Source organism: Nannospalax galili, unplaced genomic scaffold (assembly GCF_000622305.1).
Source record: "Nannospalax galili isolate Female #2095 unplaced genomic scaffold, S.galili_v1.0 scaffold278, whole genome shotgun sequence".
Lineage (NCBI taxonomy): Eukaryota > Metazoa > Chordata > Mammalia > Rodentia > Spalacidae > Nannospalax > Nannospalax galili.
This window is the reverse complement of record NW_008347536.1, coordinates 6,486,638-6,497,756: the sequence shown is the minus strand read 5'-3', so window position 1 is coordinate 6,497,756 and position 11,119 is coordinate 6,486,638. Positions and strand designations below refer to the sequence as shown.

Sequence of the window (11,119 nt, the reverse complement as noted above, 5' to 3'; positions counted from 1 at the left end):
CGGCCCATAGGGTAATATTTTAAGTGATCTCTCTACGGAATATAGAACTATGTAATGCATTTAGCTAGACAGAAACTTAGAGATGCCTATATTTGGAGAATGGAAAAATTTAGGCTTGAAAAAAAAAATTACCCTAGTGTCACAGAGACAGGACTATAATTTATACACCTTGTTACCAGTGTGATACTCCCTCTAATGTATCATAGGAGAAAGCATCACTTTCACCACTACGTATAATTCTCATCTCTGAATACGACAGAGTAATCTCAGTGTTATAACCTAAGGAAGCCTTGGAGGTGATCTACTCTAGTCTTTTATGTCACAGAGGAGAAAACCAAGCAAAATGTTAAATGACTTGTCAAGGTTTTCCAGGTATCAACACCGAAACTCAGAATCTAGACCCCCACATGCAGGACACAGTCCACCTCATACTGAAGGACATCTGTATGCCTGAGGTTGGTATGTTTTTGACATGTTGACATGGCATATGACCCTCCAATTGGGGGCAACAGGAAAAGTTTATTTATGTACAAGTACATGGGAAAGCAATTTCCATTCAGCTTTTTTAAAAAATTGTTACAAATAAAAAGATTTTGTTAAATACATTCATTCTTTGCACATAAAATACATTCTTTTCACTTTTACTCTCAGTATGAATAACTTCTTAATAATAAAAACATAAATTACTGCAGATAGTCAGGTGGTTTGGCAATTTGATGATTCTTTTCAAGAAGGAAGATCCAAATATGGAACAGCTGTTATTTAAGAAGTCGTCCCTTTCAAAAGCTCCTTCTTTGACTTAATGATCCACAAGATTTTGAGTGTCCCTCTCCAGCATCATTGCTGTGATCCTTTAGAGGAGTGTGGAGCATTTTGAAATTTCTTAGTGATAAGAAAATAATGTCTACTAAAGACTGAAGCAGCCCTCAAGAAGGTAATTGCCACAGAGAAATGACAGTCTCCGAGAAAGATTCTTATGGATATACTGGACAGCTATCCATTATTCTGGGGTCTAATTCTCCAAGCAGAACTTTAAGAAGTTCTCTTTTAATAAATACAAATTTCTTGATTTGCTAATCTATTCTTGAGTTGTAAAACTTATGACCACATACAAAAATTATATAAATGTTCATAGCAGCATTACTTATAATAGCCAGAAAGTGGAACCCAAATGTCTAAAAGCTGATGAATGCACAAATAAAATGTTATATGTACAATGGGCTATTACTTAGTCATGAAAAGAACATAATTGAGTCATGCTACAACATAGATGACCTTAACCTTGATAGAAGCCAGGCACAAAAGGTCACACGTTGTAGGATTATATTTATATGAAAAGCAAATCCATAGACAGAAAGTAGATGAGTTGCTGCCAAATGCAAGAGAAGAAAGAGGCTTGCCTGCTAATAGATCCCCTCTTTGGGGAATGATGGAATGACAGCATGTTCTGAAGTTGGCTAGCAGTGACAATACTGTATAGTGAATATACTACTAACATTGAACTTTATACTTTAAAAGTTGAGTTACATGTATATGAATTACATATTTTAAGAGATACAATTTTATTTAAAAATATTTTGTTTGGGTTCCTGTTCCCTCTTTGTCCCCTTTTGAAATGTGAACTGACTGTTTCCTAAATCATCTTCCTACAGAATGTTAACTAATCGCACTGAGGTCATCAGTGGCTTACATTTCTAATGGCCTTTTTGATAAAAAAAATTTAAAACACCACATGGACACAAAATATACATTATATTAACATCATATTGACATTTAAAATCAAGAACTATGCTTATATTGAAGCAGATGACTATGTTTTGTATAATGATGCGTATGGATTTTACTGTGATCCTATGTGTAAAACTAGTAGCCAAATATGAAGAATTGAGTCCCTAAAACTCACTGGTCAATCTGTTTGTTAAAACTGTGTATGTAAAACATCCATATTTTAATGGAGAGGGAAAAAGAAGAAAATCAAGGATTTTCTAAGTCTTCATAAAGCAGCTTCTTTAAATATTTAACTAGCTGCTGAGCTCTCCAGAATGACATATTCAGCATTTTATTTCACCCCTATACTAAAAGTCATGCATTGAAGTGTGTGCAATAATATACACAGGGCACACCTTTTCCCTTTAGAGTACTAAAACTCTTGTTTTAGTCTTTATTGGTTGAAATTTTGAGCAGAGTTTTTTTTTCTTTTCTGAAAACAGCCATTTTACTCATGCAGTAGTTGAAGTAGCTTTATGTAGCTCAGTAATATACCATCGAAGGAGCTCTAACCATCTGCTATGTCTAGAGGGACACTTCAATGAGTAGAAGTTCGAGGATAGCATCCCAATTATTTGAAATGTTCTATAACAAGGACAGTAAAGTCCTAACAAGCCCTAAAAGGATTAAATAACTAAAAAATTCATTTAGTATATCAACTGACATTCATTGTCAAATAGTCTACAAGAAAGTTCCACTAGCATTCTGTAATTGTATACAGCAAGAGAATATTCCTAATGATTACATTCCAGAAAGCAGTATGTTTAGCAGCTGTTTTTCAGAGGGCTTATCAAGTTTACTATTATTATTTAATCCAGGCATAACTGTGTATTCTTAAACAAAAGATGTGTGCCATTTAGCCAACTAGTAAATGATTCTAACAGAACAAATTCTTATCTTTTCTTACTTTATACATGAATGTTTGTTTCATTAGGTAGCTAGTACCCAAATTTTTATTTGAAAATATAACACATAGAAAGGGGGAACCTTTCCAGGTATTGGTAATTACATTCATCAAATGTCATATATCAAATTAAATTCTAAAAGCAAATCACAAAAGGGATTCATGATTCCATTTTTACCTACAGATGGAAACAAGAGCCACACAACCAGAATTATTCTTCAAAAGCAGACAATGTTATCAATTATATAAGGAGGTAAAAGGGGAAATGCATAGATGGAGCGAATCAACAGTATCATGATCTAAATCTGATGCCAGTAAGAAACTAAGCTTGTTACACCTATCCTGATGTTCACCAAGGGAATAATGATTATGACCTTAATATACTTTTTATGATTTATCTTTCAAAAAATAGACAGGAAAGCATTAATAAATGGCATTTGTGGCTCCTTAAAGATATCAACCCATTTTCTTCCCATGGAGAATGAAATCAAGAAGAGGTTTTCATTGCACTGTGAGGTATTTCAGTTTTAAGATAAATGTTTCCTGATAATACAGCCCTGGAATTATCTATTGAGATGGAGAATGTCTTTCCAGAAGTATGAAAGAACAGATGGTGACTGAAATATCTAAACGCAAATCAAATAAGTGAATTCCTTTTAAGGATCCCTTTCAGAAATGTTATTCTCTAGCAATCTACCAAAAATATTTCAAATTCTTTATTTTGAAATGGGGTCTCCCTATGTTGCTCTAGCTCCCACCTCAGCTTCCCAAGTAGCTGGGATTAAAGGCACACACCACTGCTCCTGTTTCCAAAGTCTTAATTAGGGAAGGGAAAACATAATATTTGAGTACTTGCTATTTGCTGAGCAAGGTACATTTCAATTTATCTCATCTAATTTTCAGAATATTGCTAACAATTCTATCTCATAGATGAGAAAACTCATCTTCAAACTTTTCTAAAGTCCCAGCTAACTTGTGAGTTGTAAGGATCCACACAGCTAACCTAGTGTCCCCTTTTATATGTCTTCTGTATCATTCTCTGAAGTGTCAATCACCATCCACTGAGAATTCCATCAGAATAAGGCTCAGCATCTGCAGTTCTGCTTTAAATCAATGGGAAAGTAAAAAGTTTGACTCAGACATCTCAAGAGGTCAAAGAAGAACTGGCCTTTGTGTTCCAACTTCTTATTCAAAGAAGTTAAAAAGTCTCCCTCGAATTCAAGTCTTTCTCTTCAAAACCAATGATCTCCATCTTTAAAGACCAAACATCAGCCACCTATCAGACTCGCAAGAGTGCCAGGTTATTTTTGCAGGTGGAATCATTTGGTTCATACATTTTAATTAGCAAAGATTCACTTATAGTTTTTTCATTTTCAAGTTAAAGAGCTATATTTTGTTACTTTGTACATGAATCAGAGTGGCCTTCACTCTTAAACTCACTCAAGAGAATCAAAGAAATCCACCAGATGTCATTTGAGTCTTTCCTAAAATAGACCTTGAGGACCACCAGTGACCTTCCAGCCCTCCTCTCATGAAATGTTGGTCTATTGGGGACTCTTTACTGGAAGATCTGCCATGCTAAACTGTCACCTGAAATCCTGAACAGAAACTAGTTTCCACAATTTCATATAACTCCTACCTAAATGATACCTTTTCAATTTTTTTAGCTCAAGAACCAGTTTGATTTCAACAGGACACTGATATATGGTATGACAAGGCATTTCCAATTTAGGGCATGATGGCTGGCCAGTCTCCTGGCTCAAGGACAGATAGCAACTTTTCCCTGGAGGATGGAATGCATTCATGACAACAATAACACCTTGTTTGTTCTTTAATGTCATTAGCTGTTGGTCAACAGATCCTAATTGATCATAGGAAAAGGTAAGCTGGGCGTGGTGCTGCATGCCTTTAATCCCAGCACTGAGAAAGCAGAAGCAGGTGGATCTCTGAGTTAAAGGCTAGCCTGCTCTACATAGCAAGTTCTAGGTCACCCAGTGCTACACAGTGAGACCCTGTCTCAAAAAAAAAAAAAGGAAAAGGTTTTGCAATTTAGAAATTTGACTTAACAGATCATCTGGGCCAACCCTTGATCAATAGTTGCCTCATCCCCACATTGTCTTGGCAGCATTATCTACCCTCTGCTTGACAAACAGGCAATCGCTTCTATGGGGTACCAACTTTTTGAGAAATTCTCCCAGACACAGAGCCCAATCTGTGGCTCTATGACCTCAATTGTGGGCTTCATTCTGCTTCTTTGAATTGCAGAGCATTGTGCTGAAATCTCTTCATTGTATTCATTCCTCTCTTCCATACTAAGTCCCACAAAAATCCCTTCACATATTCCTCACCTGTCTTAAATGTCAAAATCCTTTACCAAATACTTATGCCTCAATTTGTTTTTCATTTCAAAGATGGGCTCATCAAACCAGACATGATGGCTCAGGTGTCTAATTCCAGTACTGGTGAGACTGAGGCAAGTGAACTGCCATGAGTTTGAGGCCAGCTGTGCTATGTTATGATTTCTAGGTCAGCTTTGGCCACAGGCTGTGAGATCTTGTCTTTCATAAAAAGGGGAAAAGCAATGACTCCCAGAAGTAATTATAACATTAACACCATGGAATTTAGGAAGGAAATGAAGTACCATCTTCCTTATTCTATATTGAGTGATCTGAAGGAATAATATCTTAAATCAGCATAAAGATATTACCAGTTTGTACAGTGTAAGGGAAGGCAGCTTTCCTCTCCACAAATAAACTCATGTCACAGGAACAAAACCCTCAAAGAAAATATATCCTCCATTTAGCCCCAAATAAGTATTTAACCATAATTGCTTATGTATAATACATTTTGAGAGAAAGATACAAAATATACCTGTCAGTGCCACAGTTGAGGAAAGAAAGTAAACAGCTATAGTTAAAACAAAAATTCTTAAAAACAAAATGGCAAGCTAGGACTTCTTCCAGAGGCTGAGGAGGAAGTGATCCCTACACGAGATGCACAACATTCTGCAGGCCACTCATATGAGAGATGGAAAGGAGGAGGGAAATTTTCTTGTAATAAGATGACCTCATTTGGTAGCTTCTGTTCTTTTTAAAGATATTTTAGTTTAATCAAGCAACCTACTCAAAATCATTTGCAACTGATACTTTTTCAGAATGAGACTTTAACTGAAAGTGATGCTTGTGAGATAGCTCAAAAGGTAGACAGGCAACTCATTAATCGAACACCAGGAGTCACCAGGGTCCTTTGAAGGTACACGCACATGAACAGAAAAAAATAAGGACTACAGCCCGTTCAGTATGCTGCTTCCTTCCATCAAGTCTAACTGCTTTTCATAATACTAATCCAAACATCTTGTTCGGTAGTGGTTTCTCAATAATTTTGAAATCAGAACTTTGATATATTGTCAAGCTAATCCATCCGAGTTTCATTTTCAGTTATTGTCTTGCCACTTAAGGAGATAATGACATAAAAATAACCAAAATACAGGGGAAAGGAAAGCAAAAGAAAGCCAATGACATAACCTAAGTCTACACAAAAGATAACTGGCTCTTTATAATCAAAAATTAAATATTAATGTAACTGAATAAATCTAATAAAAAACTCAAAGGAATAACAGCCTTTCATCAAAAAAAAGAAGTCACAAAGTTCTTTGAGACACAATCTATCCAAAGTCATATAATCAATATCAGCAAATAATAAGATTTCAGCAATCTTTCCCCAGCTTGACTCCATAAGATGAAAGTGTTTTCACTGGAAACTACAAAAAAAAAATTGTTGTGTACTTAATAATTTTATTAAAATAAGAAAAAAGATCCTATCATAAATGGAAGAAGAAAGAGATGGTCTTACTTGTCAGGATGAGCCAAACTAAATGACAATAAACCAAATGCTGTTTCATTCACCATTAAGTAAGAATTTATCTAAAAAAAAGACTTGTCTGATAGAACTACTGCCCTGACACTAAGTTATTAGACAAAATAATGTTTAGGTCCTGCCACAGATTAAGATGACTTTATTAGAGATGGACTTTCACAGTTTTGGCTTCAAGGAATTTATATTTTTAAAAAAATAAAAAAATCCTTGGCACTGAATCATTTATTCAACTGGTATTTATTGCACCTACAATATTGTCAGGGATTGTTCTCAAATTTGAGGTACATCACTGGACAAATATTCAAAAGGCCTAATCTGGAATTCATAGAACTATGGAAAAAAGAAATAAGGCCCCAGCTCCTTACGTGCCCATGTCAATGGGCCAAGGATTGGTGACCGTGAGCTACAGAAAGGCTCAGAGACCCAGGGAGAAAGGGACCTGGAACAGAGCTCTCTAAGCTCCTTCTGAGTCTAGTCAAAGGCAGGTGGAGGGGCTATCAGCCCTAGAGAATAAGAATTCCATAACATAGATGTGGCCCTAGAAGCTGTTATTTTGGAGCTAAATTAGTCCAATCTAACAAAGCCCTTTAAGTTGACAAAGCAATGTTATTTTTAACACACTGCTGTGAGACAAAGTTGAGTCATCATATGCTGAGGAGATAAGAATTTTGCCATAAAGAAAAGTAATCTAAATTTAGGGACATTACCTCACAATAGAAAAGGATAAATTTTTCTGTAGTCTTGATTAATTTATTTTCTGATGCTTTTAGTTGATGGTTTAATGAAGAAGATAGAGAAGCAAAGGTAATAATTGCAAATGATTTTGGTTTTCATTAAAGTGATTTTTTTTTCCTATAGATACATATTTTAAAGGAAAGACAAAACTTATGGGAACTGTTCTCTTTCCCATAGAATCAAGAGAAACACAGTAAGGCCAATCACTTATAATACCAATTACTATTAACAATATTGGTCATAATACCAATGACTATTAACAATATTGGTCATTTTGGAACCTGCTAAAGAAACACTAGAAATGCGTTATCAGTATCCTACTGTACATGACTCATTGCTTTACAATTAAACAGCTTCCCAACAACGACATGGCAGGTACAAGATTGTCACCATCAACAACATGGAATTACTTGTCATTTCCTCATTCGGTGGCTCATCCTCAGTTATGCTATGCGGCAAGCAACAGAACACCTGACAGCATCAACAGCATACAGGTTTAATTATTGTACGAATTTGCATTTATAAGGGTGAACAAATCAGAAGGTATCAAAGTATGACACTGAAGAACTGGGAACTTATTCAGCAGCAGATCTTCCAATTTGAGTCCTGTTTTAAAATTGGCTAAGTAAAAGCATACATACCTTCATTTGAATTGGAGATTTGCAACAACACATACATACCAGGACAGGAGGGAAAGGGGAAAGAGGGAGAGGGGAAAGGAGAGTGATGAGAGAAGACTGAGGCTGGGGGAATCACATGACAGAAATGCACGTATGGTCATGAGTCTGAGAGCAATCACAGAAATGGATGGTAAACAACTGCTCAACCTGCTCCCCCAAGCAGGACTTTCCTAAGGCTTTTGAAGATAGAACGATGGTTTGTGAGACTTTTCATCTGTTGCTATTCTCACTTATACTAAAAATATCTACAAAATCTCAAGCCTTGGTTGATCCAAGGCTAGCTGCAGAAAGGAAAGGGTATGACCTGTTATGGTGGACTGTGCTCTGTCCAGAACCCTGCTCTGCAAGCCAGTTCACGCCACAGTATTTGGTCGTATTGGGTCCTCTTCCTCATGCTACTCAAAATGTCTTAGAACTAATCTTTTATAAGAAAATGTCATCATCCACTTGTATTTCCCCCATTTTTCCAACTTTCATTTATGTAGAGGGCAGGAAAGGTAAAAGAATAGAGGAAAAGTTAAGAGATTTCAAGGACAACATGAAAGAAAAAGGATTCTCATTTCCGAACAACCCATCCTAGAAATGGTGGTAATGAAGCCGAAAAAGAGTGCTCATTCATGGACATCCCCCATTTTCTTTTTTATTTCTAGGTAATACATTTAAGTGTATCGATGTACTAAAACGTTTGGTCTGTGAAATAGCAGAATCATAGCACCAAAAGGAGTCATGGAGCTTGTATATATTATTAAAACAATAGCTGTTACTGTTGGTCATAAGTGAGTTTTCATTTTTATATCCCAAAGGTTTTGAAAGTGCCTATGGACAAAAGAAATAACACTTTTCAAAATCTCCATGGGGTCATCAGGAAGTACCACAGAGACAATACTAGGCCATTCCAGTTTTGGTTTACCTGATAGACAAGAAAACCGGGCACCAGATTACCACTGAAGCACTAAAGAACAGCCCCCACATGCACCCGCTGACAGGCAGGAGGGCTTCCTACAGTACATGTCCCCCTGGACTGTGTTCAGGAATGCACTTTTACTTGCTTTGTTAAAAACAAAAGCAGCATGCTCTGCAGATCATGGAGTGCTTAGTGCAATTTTCTCCGTATTCCATCTCCAGACTGCAAAAGGGTGAAACCATTATGTGTTCTGCTAATGCCGGCCTGTCATTGAGGCCCTTGGCCTGCATGCTTTGTAAGCTCGGGAGCCCACAGGAATCAGAAGGTCCGAGAGCAGGAGCCAGAGCAGGAGCCAGAGTCATTGCCAGATCTCCCTAGCGACTCATGGCTCACCGGGGCAGCTACTGATTCCCTTTGTTTCTCCTTGCCTCAGCCTTTAGTTGAAATTACAACAAGTCAAATAGCTGATGCTTTTCCCCTCTCCGGGTAAAGGTGAAGATACATTGTTCACCAGTGTGTTCTGTCTGGCTTCACTGATGAGTCGGCAGGCTAAGTCAAGGAAGAGTTTCTCCACATTGTCAGATTCCTTGGCTGAGGTCTCCAGGTAGTACATGTCCTGAGCTTCTGAGAATTCTTCAGCTCTCTGCTGGGAGACCTCTCTCCTTTCAGCCAGGTCGATCTTATTGCCTGTAACAATGGTAAATCAAAGAACCATTACTTGACTTTGCACAGACCGGGAAGCATCACGATTCAATTCCAGATCTGAAGTTGATGGGCAGATTAGACAGACAGATGAGTCAAGCAAAGCAAATGTGACTGTGATTACAAGAATGTTTAGTTTAAATACCAGTGTCATTTATGTCAAAGACTGGAAATAACACAAATGCCCACCAGGTGGCACCATCTCTTAAGTATATTCTCCATTATAGATTTGACTTCAAAAACATACATTTTACATAACTAAATAATAATCTGAAATTATATAATTAGAACAAAATTAAGTTTAAAAAGAAATCCTTGAATATTAATGAACACCTATATCAGGTAGTAGCATAATACATACAACTATTTTAAGTGAATTTAAGACAACATAATTTAACCCTGCATCCTTGGGTACAAGGATCCACTAAGGACAAAGTCTTGAACTCTTTCAAGAATCATCTTGTTGATGGCAAGGCTGGTACTGTGATTAAGAAGCAGCTATATGTGTATTAAGGGATAAATTAAGTCATTAATTATGCAGTTCATGTAGAACTGGAATTTTTTTTTTTTTTTTTTTTTTGTAGCCCCAGCTGACCTGGAACTCACTGTGTAGACCAGGCTGACATTGAACTCACAGAGATCCACCTGCCTCTGCCTCCTGAGTGCTGGGATTAAAGGTGTGAGCCACCAGCTAGAACTGGAATTTTTTATATGAGAACAATGAAACACAGGTAGATATAAGGGCTGGAGACATGGCTCAGTGGTTAAGAGCACTGAGAACCTGAGTTCTGTTCCCAGCACCCACATGATGGCTAGCAACCATTCATAACTCCAGTTCCAGGGGCTCCGACACCCTCTTCTGGCCCTCACAGGCACTGTATACACATGCTGCACTTACACGTGGGCAAAACATTCATCTATATAAAATGAAAATAAATGAAATTTTTTAAAAATACAGATAACTGGGCATGGTGGCACATGCCTTTAATCCCAGCACTTGGGAGGCAGAGGCAGACAGATCTCTGTGAGTTCAAGGCCAGCCTAGTCTACAAAGCCAGTTCCAGGCCAGCTGGAGCTACAGGGAGACCCTGTTCTCAAAAAGGTGTGTGTGTGTGTGTGTTGGTGCATGCGTGCGTGCGTGCGTGCGTGTGTGTGTGTGTGTGTGTGTGTGGGCTGAGCATGGCACACACCTGTAGTCCCAGCACTTGGGAGGAAGAGGCAGGCAGATCTCTCTGAGTTCAAAGCCAGCCTCATCTACATAGGGAGTTCCAGGCCAGCTGGGACTACAGAGAGACCCTGTTTCAAAAAGACATATATAATTTCAGTGGTTACTTTTGGAAGACTGTAGGAAATCAATTCACTGCATTGGAAATTACTGAATAAAAAAGAAAGCATTCTTGCTTATCCTGTAAAAACTGTACTTGAAATACCAGATATAGAATATTTCTGCTAAAATAAAACAAAACAAAAAGTCCTGAATCTTATCAGGCCTGAAATTTACCTATAAACCTGTGAGAAATATGGGTGATGGGGAGGCATGTCAAATGACAC

The 11,119-nt window shown here is 37.4% G+C and overlaps 1 protein-coding gene across 6 annotated transcripts in view; it reads right to left on the bottom strand.

Moving 5' to 3' along the window:
* Window positions 1–499: 499 nt before the first annotated feature.
* The window catches only part of Rab30 (RAB30, member RAS oncogene family), a 99,995-nt gene continuing 89,375 nt past the window's right edge, over window positions 500–11,119 (bottom strand). For all 6 annotated transcript variants that reach the window (XM_008844191.3, XM_008844192.3, XM_017800901.2 and 3 more), the window contains exon 5: window positions 500–9,553. In XM_008844191.3, the coding sequence (XP_008842413.1) occupies window positions 9,303–9,553 (251 nt within the window). In that variant the 3' untranslated portion in view covers window positions 500–9,302. The remainder of the gene's footprint in view (window positions 9,554–11,119) is intronic.